The 15,693-nt window shown below is 44.2% G+C and overlaps 1 protein-coding gene across 3 annotated transcripts in view; it reads right to left on the minus strand.

The window, feature by feature from the left end:
• Positions 1 to 1,990: 1,990 nt before the first annotated feature.
• KIF14 (kinesin family member 14) overlaps positions 1,991 to 15,693 on the minus strand; it is a 69,148-nt gene continuing 55,445 nt past the window's right edge. For 2 of the 3 annotated variants that reach the window (XM_062211562.1, XM_062211561.1), the window contains 7 exons: positions 12,911 to 13,135; positions 12,551 to 12,732; positions 10,446 to 10,604; positions 9,395 to 9,517; positions 5,646 to 5,720; positions 4,199 to 4,337; positions 1,991 to 3,882 (listed from right to left, as the gene is read on the minus strand). In XM_062211562.1, the coding sequence (XP_062067546.1) occupies positions 3,497 to 3,882; positions 4,199 to 4,337; positions 5,646 to 5,720; positions 9,395 to 9,517; positions 10,446 to 10,604; positions 12,551 to 12,732; positions 12,911 to 13,135 (1,289 nt within the window). In that variant the 3' untranslated portion in view covers positions 1,991 to 3,496. Of the gene's footprint in view, positions 3,883 to 4,198; positions 4,338 to 4,418; positions 4,702 to 5,645; positions 5,721 to 9,394; positions 9,518 to 10,445; positions 10,605 to 12,550; positions 12,733 to 12,910; positions 13,136 to 15,693 lie in introns of those variants that run through there. The other variant, XM_062211563.1, reaches the window with a different exon arrangement.

Genomic DNA, 15,693 nt, shown 5'->3' on the forward strand with positions numbered 1-15,693 from the left:
GTCAAAAACTCAACGAGTTATCACCTCACACCTGTTAGAAAGGAACTTGAAAACCAGGGGGTTGGCAAGGATGTAGGGGGAGAAGGGAACACCTAGCCCGTGAGGGAATGGAAACTGGCACAGCCGTTCTGGAGAGCCGTATGGGAGTTCCTCAAAGAATTAATAACAGAACCGCCTTATGAGCCAGTGATCCCTCTTCTGGGAATATCCCGAGAGAAGTGAAATCAGCACCTGGGGGAGGGATTTGCAGCCATATTCATTTCAGCAGTATTCACAACAGCCAAAATAGGAGGACAACGAAGTGTTCATGGATGGATGAGTGGGTGAAGAAAAACATAGACACAATGCAATCAATGAAGGAGAGGCTGCTGCCAGGTGCCACCACACAGATGAAACCGCGGGACACAAAGCTGAGTGAAATAAGACAAACACCACATTCTCTCAAAAAAGTCAAACTCACAGATAAAGAATGGTGATTGTGCAGGGCTGGGCAGGGAACAGGAAATGGGGAGATATTTATTGGTCAACGGGTGTGGGCTTTCAGTGTTAAGCTGGGTGAGTTCCAGAGAACTAACGTATAGCAAGATGACTATTGTTAATAATACTCTATACTTGCAATTAAGAGATTAAACCTTAAAAGTTCTCATCTCACAGTAATTACATGGTGATGGGATGTGTTAATTAACCTGATTGCAGAATCATTTCAGAATGCACAGCAAATCATCACATTGTACACCGTGAATATACACAATTTACCAGTCATAACTCAATAAAGCTGGGAAACAACAAAACAATTTTTTTAAAGAGGCAGAAGTAGGGCCAGGCAAAGTGGTATCTGTTTTCAAAATCTCTGAATTTCTCAGTGCACACACAGCTTAAGCTATTCCTCTTGAAAGCAAGGGCCCCCGAAGAGCAGATACTTGGTATTTGGAGATGTACACTGACACTAGCCAGACAAAAGCAGAGCTCATTCTCAGAAAAGCCTGTGAATTTCTTCAGAAAAGCTCTTAAATTTTTTTAAAAATATTTATTTATTTGAAAGAGCTACAGAGAGGAGAGAGAGAGAGACAGAGAGAGACAGAGAGGTCTCCCATCTGCTGGTTCACTCTCCAAATGGCCGCAACGCCTGGAGCTGCCGATCCAAAGCCAGGAGCCAGAAGCTTCCTCTGGGTCTCCCACATGGGTGCAGGGGCCCAAGGACTTGGATCATCTCCCACTGCTTTCCAAGGTCATATCAGAGAGCTGAATAGGAAGAGGAGCAGCTGGAACTAGAACCGATGCCCATATGGGATGTCGGTGCTGCAGGTGTCAACTTTACCCACTACACCATAGCACCGGTCCCTCAAATTCTTAAAAATCTATGGTTCTGTGAGCTCAGGGCCATTCAGGACACAGCCTCCAATCCCAAGTGGAATCCCAAGTTGTACTGCAACAAATGGCGGTGGCATGCACTGTGACCTCGAGGCCATAACAATGGTTGTGTCGCGAGGAAGGAAAGGGATGATGTTCACTAAGCCCGCCCCTCGCCAGGAGTTAGTCCTACACTTCTCACTTAACAGTAGTAGATGAGACAGTCCATGAGGTATTACTTTGTACAGACGAGGGAGTGAAGACGGAAATAACCTGTCCAAGGTCATGGAGGTACTTGGCAGCCTGCTGGGATCCACACTCCAAATGAGTGGCAAACAGGCCCCACTCCGAACCTGAGGCTCGTGGCACCACAGCGCATGGGGCTAAATGTATCCCAGGTATAACCAACCAAAGAGGGACAGAGCACTGCTAAAAAAAGAAACTAAGCAGCTGTTAATAACAACTTTAACATTTGCTCAGTGTCTCCTAATCATTTATTTGACCTGCAGTAGTAGGATAGCTTTTATCACGATGGAGCTATTTATAGCCATTTTGAGTTATGAGTAAATATACTTCATGAGTAAAGTAAATGAAGAAAATTAATAAAAGACCTTTAGCCACAGACAGTTCTGAAGCTGACAAGATTTAATAAAGGCATTCTCTTTGTAACATGATTCTTATACAAATATATTTTCCACCATTCATTCAATAGTATAACAAATTATTTAGTATAAATATATATATACACACATACACACTGCATTTGCAAAGACAGTAGAAAGTTCCTGACAATGAAATCATGAGTTCAGAAAACAGAAACCGAAGATCTAACACTGCCACAGCAATGCTTTAAGCCAATCTTCAGGAAAAAGCCTCATCCATACAGTTCCCTTCCTTATAATTGGTGGTAAAAGTGCTACTTGGCAGAGCATTGACTGATAAAAATACACACAGAATTGTAGAAAGACTATAAGCTGAGTGCCAAAACTAAAAGACAACAGAAACCCATTTGTTACATTGCACCATTTAAAAACACCTGGGAACGAAAAAAAAAAAAAAACACCTGGGAACGTAACACATGGTTCACTAGTATTGCTCTGATTACGACCATCAGTATCTATTTAATCTCTCCCTACAAGGAAGTCGTCAGATGTATTCGTGGTACTAACAATCTCAGCCTGTTCTGCAGAAAGTACAAGGGGTGCCTACAAGTGCAGAGGGCAAATGAAAAGGATCCGCTTTCTGGAAAGAATTATCTCTAAGAACTGCTCCGAATCACCCAGAGTTACTAAGGACCCTTCAGGTTACACGAATGTCTAGCTATTCCTTAATGTAAGATCCCACAAGTAGAATAATATCTTTATTACTTGATCATTGTTTTTGAAAGCTGGCAAATAAAACAAGGATCACGAATCGTCGTCAAATCATACACAGACTTTCATCACACCTTGGCAAACAAGCAAGATCAAGAGAAGGTCCAGCCTCTGATCTCGCACACCCCAACAGCTGAGCGCTGCCTCTGGCCACATTTCAATTAGTTTTAAACTGTACTCATAGAGTCCTCATTTGGAAACACAGATAACATCGTAAACTACTACACCAGCAAGCCCTATTAATAATACATAACTCCACTCTCCTTAGGTAGCTCCTTACAATTGGGAAAACATAGGAAAGCATCCTCTCAAACACTACGCACAAGGACAAGCCTCTGAGAAGACTTTGATTTCAGGCTGCCTTGGTTCACCTGGACTGGCCACTTCACCACCAACCTCATTCTGCTTTGCACAGGAGAGAAAGTACAGGCACAAATGTAACTGTTCGGGTTCCCATTCACGAGAAAATACCTGCACCCAGAATAAGGAACCAGCTGTACGCGGTAGCTCGATGAGAAACAGGCTTGGTCCTGAATTCCCTTTCCCTGGTGTTCCAGCATGGTAAACATCCCACTGAAACATGTCTGCTGAGGTTTCCCACTCCAGCACTTTGGAACCAGGACTCCATGAGGGTTACATTGTTCACACCCGCTGCGAGGCCATGCAGACACTCACTCCTCTGCACCACGTACCTGATTTCGTTTCCAGTTATCCTGCATGCCAAGTGTGCCTGCTCTTTCCCAGACAGTCACAAAGTGCCTATACACTGGTATTCACACCCACTGAATCCTGCGGGGCAGGCACTCCTCTGAGCCCACTGTGGGGGCCAAGGCGTGGAGTTCATACACACGTTTTGGCACCCCTCTACTCGTGCCACAGTCAGCCCTGCTGGGTTTAGACTGTAGTGGCTGTCGTTCTTCTCTAGTGTTCTGATCACAACTCTCCCAGGGGTTCAATACATTGGCTCCTTCTTCAGATCCTAAACACAGGAGGAGCGACTCAGCTCGAGATTCCAGTTCCCTGAGGCCACCAGGTGGTACTCTGCTCCCACAGCAGTCCACAGAGGAAGAGCGCACACTGAAGCCCTCGTGAACCTCCCTGGCCAACCTGCAAATACTCCCAACACAGCTCTTGAGAAGATTCAGATCATCATGGCATCCTGTGCAAAAGGGAAAGGAAAAAAGTTAATTAACACTCTCAGTTGTCAACAGGTATTTATTACTGCCGTGTGATGCCAGGTCAAAGTGACCACATCAAGACAACAGCAAACTACTTAGATTTTGCAACTAAAGTCTTATCTGTTGGAGGCAGAAGTACTGATGTACTTAAGTGGGACTTCAGTTACACAAGTTCCTATATTAATGACTAGTATCAATAAAGCAGCATTAGGTAGGCTTTAATTAAGAACCTAGGCTAGGAAAGATGCCTGAGACTCTGAAAATCATAACATCATCAATTCCATTTGGAATATGTACCTTTCAGTGCAGATGTAATAATTTGAACTGTTTTCTCTACGCAATGTATTAATTTTAAGACTTCCGGGGCAAGATTAATCGTCTCCTTGGAATCTTGGTGTCCAGAATCTTTCTCTTGTACTTGAGTACCAAAACTTTTCTGTGAAAATGAAAGTTATATTTTTAACAAAGCTACATGGAAACAGGGCTTAATCGATGATTTCAACTGCCAGAATCTTTTTTTAAAGGCTTTGTTTATTTATTTATTGGAAAGGCAGAGTTACAGAGAGAAAAAGAGAGAGGGAGAGATAGAAAGAGAGATCTTCCATCTGCTGATTCACTCCCCAATGGCCACAACAGCTGGGGCAGGGGCAGGGGCCAGGGCCAGACTAAAGCCAGGAGCTTCTTCGTGTCTCCCATGTAGGTGCAGGAGTCCAAGCACTTGGGCCATCTTCCACTGCTTTCCCAGGTGCATTAGCCAGGAGCTGGACTGGAAGTGGAGCAGCAGGAACTATTTATTTATTCTGAAGGAAAAATGAGGGAGACTGAGAAAAAGAGATCTTCTGTCTGCTGGTTCACTCCCCAAATGCCTGCAATAGCTAGGGCTGGGCCAGGCTAAAGCCAGGAGCCCAGAACTCCATCTAGGTCTCCCACCTGCTGCTTTCCCAGACGCATCAGCAAGAAGCTAGATCAGAAGTGGAACAGCCACGCTGGTAAGGGATGCAGGCGTCCCAAGCAGTAGCTTGACCAGCTGTACCACAGTACCAGCCTTTTTCTGTTTACTTGTGTCATGGAAATAATTTGTCTAATTCACATGTACGTTAAAAATCTTTGGGGCCAGCAATGTGGTGTAGTGGGTAAAACAGTCACCTGAAGCGCTGGCATCCCACATGGGTACCAGTTCGAGTTCCGGCTGCTCCACTTCCAATCCAGTTCTCTGCTATGGCCTGGGAAAGCAGTGGAGGATGGCCCAAGTCCTTGGGCCCTTGCACACTTGTGGGAGACCCAGAAGAAGCTCCTGGCTTCTGGCTTCAGACTGGCACAGTTCCAGCCATTGTGGCCAATTAGGGAGTGAACCAGCGGGTGAGATGATCTCTCTCTCTGCCTTTCCTTCTCTCCCTGTGTAACTCTGCCTTTCAAATAAATAAATAAATCTTTTTTAAAAAAATTTGAGCACACTGATTATTAAACACAATTTTTTAGCCTAAAGTGAATATTGGAATCAGTTATTATATATATATAGATATCCACACATATCTCATCCCTTATTCATTATTAAGACTAGTAAGTTATGACATCCAAGAAGCAGCAGCCAGAGAGCTATCAAACATGCTTCAATTACCTAAGGACGTAAGAGTTGTCTTTGGCTAAGGATAAAATCTGAAACAAAACAGTAACACTTGAACCAAATGAAATGATCAAATATGTTAAATAAAATTAAACAAAAATAATTTAAAGCATCTCTTACTTTTTTCCATTCAGCAAAGATGTCTTCAAGAGATCTAATCAACTCAATGGCATTCACTTTCATCTGTTTGGTAGCCTACAGAGAATATTAAAATAGTTCTGAGTACAAATACTTATTCAGAAATGTAAAAATCCTGGAATTGTATGGAACCAGATGAGAAGGAGTTCCCATGGGGAAGTAACACACTGGAGCGGTTTCTGGGACTGCAAGTTAAGGACCCAAATCACATCAGTGGAACAGCTTTCCAACTAAATTGTATATAGATTTCTGCATTAATTAGGGAAACTCTCTGATGTTCGTTACAACAGAATTAGTCTTCTATTTAAATATCTATAGGTATGGAATTTCTAAAACTTCCCTTGGAAGGGAGTGAGGGGACTAACACACAAGCTAAGTGTCCTGGAATGTTGACTTTCATGACTTGTTTCTTGGTGACAGGCGTAGGCAGCATATTTCCCAAAGTTAAGAGTACAGACTCTCCCAGAGGAGAGCCTCAGGCTAAACCCCTGGCCTTTGCCTTTCTACTGCCCCCTGAAGAGCATTCTTACTTAATTTCTCCCAGAGGATCCCCCAGGGCAGCTCCCTAGGTCTCACTCAGATTTGCTCTAGGTGGTAAAAACAGAACAGGCAAATTCTTTTGCTCCCTCAGCTTTAAAACTTCAACTCTACTGTGGAGTCTGTTTTCTGTCTCTTTGGCTATTTAATTTTCTTCTCAGGGCTCTTACAGGTTTAACTTAAGAGAATGGGTATCTCAAAGCTGCACCACGAGTGACAGGACAGCCCCAGCACCCGGCAGGAAGAGGAAGAGGAAGGCGGGCAGAGGTGTGCACAGAGCTGGGGACAAGGTAAACTGCCGCCAGCTGAGCTAGCCTCAGAACAGCAGCCACGCGGATCCGCGCCTGCTCTCACAGCCTGCTCAGAACACTCACACGCATGATTTCAGCTCCGTTTCTCGTTCCACTCTTTGGCGCTTCTTGCGCACAAAAATCCCACTTTGCGAACCACGACAGAGGGCTTCAGTGAGTCACAGCACTGCTGCTGAGCCGCCGACAGGTGCTGCAAGGGGCTCTGTCTCCCGTGTCCCTTTCTTCAAGGCCGCATCACAGAACCCAGCTCAGCCTCACAGCTGGGACAGCAGCAGGACCACAGAGCCTGACCAGTGATGGTGTGAGCTGGTGTGAGCTGCTCTTGGAAACGTTTAGCTTTTAAAGCAAACACACCGCCCAGGAGAAGGGCAGACTCACACTGAGGAGAGATGAGCACCAGCAAGCTGAGTGAGGCAAGACTCGCGGGGCTGTGTATGCAGCTTTTTCACCTCTGTTGTTTCCTAATCCCTCATAACCCGCAGAAAAAGTTCAGGAAATAAGAGATTAGCCCCATTTTTAAAGGGCAACAAGTGGGGCTCAGGTAAGTCATTCAAGGCAACACAGGAATTAGGAGAGATTTCATGTTGGTGTCTTCCCCAGTTCAGTCTGTCTGGGCAGAGATAAATCATACAGTCCTGCGGAGTGAGGAACGGGACTAAGAACCCCCGTGGCTTACAGAGCTTCACCTCAGCCACTTGGAGCCAGCAGTACCTTAGTGCCAAATGCTTTCTCCCTATACAGAAAAAAAAAAAATCTCACTTCCTCCATGCCTTCCTGGAAAGTCCCACCCAGAGGTGTGGAAGCAAACAGCTGTCCCCATGGTCTGCTGTCCTAGATCAGTGTGGCCTGTAAATGAGGAGGCACCAGGCAGTTAAGAGCTTAGGAACAGGAACGTCCCAGCTGCCTGAGGCCCGCAGGAGAAATGGAACGGGCAGGGACGGCTTTAACAATCTGTTACAAGATTCTAGAACAAACAGGTCTCAGATCGGCGTGATCCCACTTCACTAGCAGTGATGCTCAACAAAGGAAACACCCACGAGCAGTGACTGACACACGTGCACAGCAAGGCGAGTTCTGTCTGGAGCAGAACGTGCGATTCCAGCTCAGACTCGGAGAGCGGGTGACCAGGCACGGTCCCCACCCCCTGGACCCTCGGGGGAGGGACAGCGATTTCTGCCTCGGCTAGCAACTGTCACAACCTGGGACACAGGTATCACAGGAGAGGGAACAGGGCCAGGGCACTGAGCGACCTGCTGAATGCTAAGCGGAAGGCAGTGGTGCCAGGGTTCCACCTCAGGTCTCCTAACAGCAAATCCCAGACCTCTCCTCACTTGGGAACTCTACGGCAGCCTTGGCTTTATGCTTTATCATGAGTTGTACCTGGAGCGTAAGAAAGTGTATTTTAGAAAATCACCGTCCGTTCACTCCTCTATCTGCTGATATATAATTTGTGTGAATGCTCTAGTAAGGTATTTCAAGATATTAGATCAAGAAATGTTAGCTTCTATTCCAAGGTGGAAGAGTGAGACCCAAACAAAGATGAGGCAAATGGCAGGCAGAAAGCGAGCACTGCACTCCCCGCTCAGCAGTTCCTCGACAGACTGAACTTTGATGGAAACGTGTTAAGAGGCAGCAGCAGGACCAGCGCTGTGGCGCAGTGGGTTAAAGCCTGGGCCTGAAGTGCCAGCATCCCATGTGGGCACTGGTTCTAGTCCCAGCTGCTCCTCTTCCCATCCAGCTCTCTGCATCCCCCTGGGAGACCCAGAAGAAGCTCCTGGCCCCTGGCTTTGGACAGGCGCAGCTCTGGCTGTTGTGGCCATCTGGGGAATGAACCAGTAGATGGAAGACCCCTCTCTCTGTCTCTACCTTTCTCTGTAACTCTGTCTTTCAAATAAATAAAATACGTCTTTAAAAAAAATAAAAAGAGGCAGCGGCAAAATATTAACAGCAGAGGTTGCAGTGACTCAAGAACCACTTGGGAAAACACTGCCATGACATCATGATATTATTAGAATCTTCAGTAAGAAGTAATTCAACATAAATTAAACATTAAAAACCTAATTTGGCCAGCACTGCGGCTCAATAGGCTAATCCTCTGCCTTGTGGCGCCGGCACACCGGGTTCTAGTCCCGGTTGGGGCTCCAGATTCTGTCCCGGTTGCCCCTCTTCCAGGCCAGCTCTCTGCTGTGGCCAGGGAGTGCAGTGGAGGATGGCCCAAGTCCTTGGGCCCTGCACCCCATGGGAGACCAGGAGAAGCACCTGGCTCCTGCCATTGGACAGCGCGGTGCGCAGGCCGCAGCACACCGGCCGTGGCGGCCATTGGAGGTTGAACCAATGGCAAAGGAAGACCTTTCTCTCTGTCTCTCTCTCTCACTGTCCACTCTGCCTGTCAAAAAAAAAAAAAAAAAAAAAACCTAATTCATTGAGTTAAACTTTTTTGTATTTTTAAGCGATTTACTCAAGCTTCTTGTTGAAGCTTGATTTTTAAACTATTTTTAAAAATTAAGTTCAGGGGCTGGCACTGTGCTGCAGCAGGTTAATGCCCTGGCCTGAAGCACCAGTATCCCATATGGGTGCCAGTTCGAGACCCTGCTGCTCCACTTCAGATCCAGCTCTCTGCTAGGGCCTGGGAAAGCAGTAGAAGATGATCCAAGTTCTTGGGCCCCTGCACCTGCGTGGGAGACCCGGAGGAAGCTCTTGGGTCCAGATCGGCACAACTCTGGCTATTGTGGCCAACTGGAGAGTGAACCATCAGATGGAAGACCTCTCTCTCTCTGCCTCTCCTCTCTCTGTATAACTCTGACTTTTAAATAAATAAATCTTTAAAAACAAAAATTAAGTTCATACATTATCAGGTATATATAGAACACTTATTCACCTTACCTCAATTGGTGAGCACTGCCTTAAGAGTTCATGCTGAAGTTCTTTCGCTTTTTCCCATCCAGAATCTAATAGAACCTTCATTCCTAAGCCTACACCAGCACAAACAGCATCCACAAACTCCTCCTAGAAAGAGTTTTTAAGCATTAACTGATAAGGTCAGCTGTTTTATTACATATATTTATATTTTTAAAAATTATCAAATACTCAAATTATATTTTCTGCTTATTTTAGAGACTTTAACATATGCCAGGTTTATTAAGTTCAACCAAGGCTAGAAGAAGAATTAACTGTCTATATGGAAGTAAAATTTGTAAATCTGTAATTTAGTAGTAGTAATGTTTATCCGGGGCCAATGCTGTGGTGTAGTGGGTAAAGCCTCCATCTGCAATGCCACTATCCCATAGAGGTGCTAGTTAGAGTCCTGGCTGCTCCAATTCCGATCCAGCTCCCCACTAATGTGCCTGGGAAAGCAGTGGAGAATGGTCCAAGTGCTAGGCCCCTGCACTCACAAGGGAGACCCAGAGGAAGCTCCTGGCTCCTGGCTTCAGTCTGGCCCAGCCCCAGCCATTGTGGCCATTGGGGAGTGAACCAGCCAATAGAAGATTTCTGTCTCCTCTCTCTCTCTCTCTCTCTCTCTCTCTCTCTCTCTCTCTCTCTAACTCTGCCTTTCAAATAAATAAAAATAAATCTTTAAAAAAATAAAAAAAGAATGCTTATCATTTTAGGCAGGACATTATATTGCTAGAACACAGTAACATTCTAATACTACATTTTTGATAGCACTCATAATCAAAGCAAGCAACTAAATTTTCTCTAGAATTGTGGAGTTTTACAAGAAAAGCCTCCCCAGCAGATGGCTCTCCCGGAACCAGGACCTCTAAAGGTGAAGGGAGGTTTGCAATGTCCCCCAGTGTTTCTCTAACTTAGACTGAAAGTTTTAGATCTTATTGCTCAAACACTAAAGTACAACTATTTTTAAAGCTATAAAGCACTTGTCATGTTGAGTGACACTATTTCCCCAGGGGTCTAGTGTTTTGGAATGCTAACATACCTGGACACTGGCAGCCTTGTCATCACTGTTTTCCAGAAAGTACAGCTTGCTCCCTTTCAGAACTGTTAACTGGCCCACATACTTTATAGCCTGATGGACAATCTGGATCACTTTCTCTTGAGTCTCTTTTACCATTGATGAAATATCCAAACAGCATCCCTAAGACACAGAAACAGACCAGTGTATCTGATACATGAGGGAAGATAAAAATAAGAAAAACAACAAAAATTCTACTGTAGTAGAATGTGGAAAGTCTCTTGGTGGGTCCTATTACATAAGATTGTTCCAAATATTCTAGGACATTTTGTTAGGATTTCTAATTATCCATTTGTAAAAGCAAAACCTGACCCTCTTCATTTTATCTTCTTCCTTTGTAATTCAAGGAATTCTTACGGAGTAATTCACTGACAGGGCAGTGGCTGGGAATTTTCCCATAATAATAAAACCCTTGCTTTTCAGATTGGCAGATAAGGTATCCAGAATAAAACACATATTTCCCGTTGATACTTGGACTTAGATGTGGTGAGATGAAGTTCTGGCCAAAGACATACAAATAGATGTATCACATGGTGATTTCCAGAAACTGCCCTGAATAGAAAGTAAACCTAAGGGCTGGCGCTGTGGCGTAGTAAGCTAAGCCTGGGCCTGCAACGTCAGCATCCCATATAGGCACCGAGTTGTGACCCAGCTGCTCCTCTTCTGATCCAAATCCCCATTAATGGCCTGGGAAAGCAGTGGAAGATGGCCCAAGAGCTTGGGCCCCTGCACCCGTGTGGGAGACCTGGAAGAAGTTCCTGCTTCCTGGCTTCAGATTGGCCCAGTTCCAGCCTTGTGGCCATTTGGGGAGTAAAACAGTGCATGAAAGAGCTTTCCCTGTGTTTCTCCCTTTCTCTGTCTGTAACTCTACCTTTCAAATAAATAAAGTCTTAAAAAACAAAGAAAGTATACCTGGCCCTGTCCTTCTTTGTCACTTCCATCCCATTGCACTAAAACTCAGATGAAGTTCCCTCACAGTGGGCCATGAAATCGAGGGCCACACTGTGGGCAGAGCCAGGGGGAGAGCTGGAAGGATTCTGGACTTTGTGGAGATGAGTCGCCATACCAGCTCCCAGACTTTATGTGAGAGAAGGTAAGCTTTTAGCTTACTTTTTCCTTACAACCAAACCTAATCTTGCCGATATGAGGTGTTACAGCTTGGATAATAGTTTGTGTGTTCCTGAAGCCCCAATGTTTGACCCCCACAAATCTTCTGCCAACAGTTAATGGATAATGTGAATGGTTGATGGATGTGGGCTCAGTGGCAAGTCTTCAGGTCACTAACGGCTTGCTCCCCAGGGGGAGTTCTTGCAAGAGTGCTGGTTAGAGAAGCTGAATCCAGCCCAGCTGTTTTCTCTCTGCTTCCTGGCCCACCATGCAACCCTCCCTTTGCACACACCCCACTGTCCATTGTTCTTACCAGATACCAGGCTAATGGAGTCACTCAGTCTTGGACTGCAAACCTTCAATACTGAACTAAAATTAATGTTTTCTTTTATAAGTTAGCTTCTCTCCTGTATTTAAGGTATTGTGACAAAAAGCTGACAAATACAAAGGTAAGTAGGAAAACAAAATTACTTCCCTGGCCTCTGCATCACCAGTCTTGTGGCTAATTCAGCATGAGCTGAAACCCAGTCCACAGTGAGAGCAGACTCTGCCTCTCTTCCCTGAGGTTGGCAGAGGAGAATGACGGAGCATGCACTCTGGGCTCACACTGCCCGCCTCAGATCTGACTTTTGTAGTTACACAAGCTGGACGAGCTACTTGTCTCCCCTGTGTCTTCATCTCATCTACAAAATGGAGACAATACTGGTTCGCACTTCTGGGGTGACCATGAGAATTAAATGAGGTAATGTCTGTAAACCACTCGGAACCACCGGTGCAGAGCGCCACGTTAGTCTGGGGTCAGCACATCAATACAGACATCCACGGCCTCAGAAATTCCAAACTGAAAGCATTTCTGGAAATCCTCCAGATCGAATTTTGAGGAGGACGCAGACAGTAGAGAAGTCAACAAATACTCAGTGAACAACGGAATTCTTCAGATGACAATGAGCAAACCAACTTACCTGTAAAAACAGCTGTAAGTAGCCTCCCAGCTTTTTAACTTCTTGTCTCAATTCATCTTCAAGTCTTGCTGTTCTGGCGCCAGGCAGAAAATCACTCACCCAGTGCTTGATTAGCACCACAAGCTGCTCAAAAGCACACGCAATCTGGAGGGAGTGCGACTGGGCTGCTCTATCAGAAAACACTTGGAAAGAAGAAGGAAAATTAGGAAATCTCCAAATAGAAGAACCTATACGATCACAATTAAAACAGTTCAACGCAATCAAAAGATGCATGCCAGATGTGCCAAACACTCAAACCCAAGTATAATGTACAGAAAATCCTCGCTGGTATGAGTTAACGAAAGCAATGCAACTGCTTACAGTTATCTTGACTTTCTTCATCTTGTTCTTCATGAGCTTTGGAAATGGAAAACAGCCCATTATAAATTTTAAGAAAGTTATCCATCAGGCTATCTGCCAGAGTTTTCTCTTCATCATAACTCTGCCCAAGAGAATCTAACGATGAACCAATCAGCTCTTTGCAAATTCCAGGGAGAAACGATTCTGCTGACTTTGAGTAAACGGTGCAGGATTTTTCCATTAAGCCTGTATCAACAGAAAATAGTTTTCAGGCATGGTACTTTCACACAATCAAACTGATGCAACCATATTATAGAATCATTGGTCAGTAATTCAACGTAGGTTATTCTCATTCCCATAGTCCTCATTTCTACAGGCCACAGTGAAGCCTCAGTTTCATACAGAGATCAAGTAATCTCTCAACAGCAACAACTCATAGCTTTAGTAGCTCAGCTACAATACAGATAAAGAGAATCCCAATATCCCATGTGACTACTGGCTTAATCTCCTTCTTTACTTTTCCATAGAGATTAATTTTCCCTAAAACATAAGGAACAATATATAAATTGGCAAAAACAATGGCAATTACATAAAATTAGAAATCTGATTAATTCATTAACTGGAAAAGTAGGCAATAAATAACATTAAAAGGAATGCCACAGGACCTCTATTTTACAAGGACTCCTTCTCAAGGTATGTGACAATCATAATAGGATAAACATGACTATTTGCAACTAATACAGCACATCTCTGAGAGACAGACACTGAAAAGGCATAATTTCCTAAGCACTGTCCAACCAGATTTAAATGGAGGGTTTTGAAAGAGCTCATTCAGACTCTGAAAAGAACTTTATCCTGAAGTGTTAACATAGGAGCACAATGATTTCAATTTAAAATACATGACTAGTTTTCTGGTTCAGTCCATAGGTGACTGGAAGCAGCAAACTAAAAGAAAGGAAGAATAAAGGCATTAGGTGGGGAGTCTAGAACAAAGATAGGGGTTTGATGTGGGCAAAGGCAAAAAGAAAGCTACAAACCCGTAACTATAGGACACAAATGAATCACTTTCATTATGATAATGATGACTACATTACAGTCATCAAGAATAGTTAGCTATATATCCTCTGTTTCAGAACACATTGTACTAATTCATACTAAAATCCAACATCAACATTTTGGAAAGCTCTGCACAAATCTAGTCTCTGGGGCAGGTATTGAGCCTAGCGGTTAAGACACCAGTTAAAAGACACCTGCATCCCATACAGGAGTGCCTGGGTCTGACCCCACTCTGGCTCCTGACTCCAGCTTCCTGTTAATGCAGACCCCGGGAGGCAGCAGTGAGGGCTCATGTAATTGGGTTTCTGCCACTCATGTGGGATACCTGGTTCCAGTTGCTGGTTCCAGTCTGGCTCAGCCCCAGCCTTTAAAGCATTTGAAGAGTGAACCAGTGGATGAGAGCTCTCTCCTTCTCTCTCTCTCTCTCTCTCTCTATCCCCTCCCTCCTTCTCTACATCCCCCCTCCTCTCTCCAATTAAAAAACAAAAAAGCCGCAGTGCTAAACCCTGGGCATAACCCTGCTGCCTAGGCCTCATCCTCCATCCACCACCTCACAGGTGCCCAGACAGGTTTCTACCAAAGGCATATGAGGGCTTCCATTTCTGTCTGAATTCTGCAAATAAGCCAGGACCTCTTGTATCTCGGATTTCCCCGTAAAATCACCTTTGTAAAACATCTTGCTATCAGATAGATATCTTTTTATTTTGGTGGTAAAGAAAAAAACTACTGCATATCTTTCTTAGATGAAATGAGCAGGATCACAATTATCTTCCTAAAAGATAATTTTATGACTAAAATAAAAGGAAGCCCTAATTAATCTAAAGTCAAGATGAGATCCCTGTTAGGGCTGTTCATATTCCATTAGGACCTTTATCGAGTAGATTATTCTATTACACAGCAATTTTAGAACCTTCTTTTACTAAAGTAAAATTTACACACAATAATTATAGAACACATAGCTTGTGTATGTTTGTGTGTGTGTGTGTAACCCCGCCTTAGATCAACCCATTTCCACCATCCCCTCCCAACAGGTTTCTTCTTCCCAGCAGACCCCAACACTATTCTATTCTGAACCACATGGCTCGGTCAGCATGGAGCCTTCATGCACGTTTATGGATGTCATGTGGATGGGATCACACACTTTGTGTTCTTGTGTACTTGGCTTCTCTCACTCAACATTATGCTCCCAGATTCAGCCAAGTTGCTGTATCTAAGTCATTCCTTTTTTACTGTTGTGCACCAGTCTACTGTTAGCAGGCAGTAATTTTTAAAGTTTAATTATTACAGGTAGTTTCATAAACAAATTTATAGTATATCTATCTCTTCCTTCTATGGGCAAATCAACATTATAATAAATACTGGCACAAATAATTCCTGTAATTTTTTTTCTTTTAAGCTTTTTTAAAGTGAAGTAATTTTGGAATAGAGGGTACCTAATTATATAAAATTCAGAGGAACCAGAGGGCATGGGGTGAAGAGTGGGCTGTCCTGTGCCTGACCCTCACCTCCCATGGACAATATGCACTTCTGGGCTGTGGCGGACCTCTCTACTTATAAGCATCCACGTACACATTTTTTCCCTCCTTCTCACACAAACGATAGTGTATCACACACAACCTGCTGCACTTTGCTTTTTTCACTTACATAGAAATAATATTTCTTTTCTTTTTCATTTTTTACTTATGTATTTGAAAGGCAGAGAGACAAAGACAAACAGATCTCCCATGGATTGATTCACTGCCCAAATG

This window comes from Lepus europaeus, chromosome 14, assembly GCF_033115175.1.
Source record: "Lepus europaeus isolate LE1 chromosome 14, mLepTim1.pri, whole genome shotgun sequence".
NCBI classification, from domain to species: Eukaryota; Metazoa; Chordata; class Mammalia; order Lagomorpha; family Leporidae; genus Lepus; species Lepus europaeus.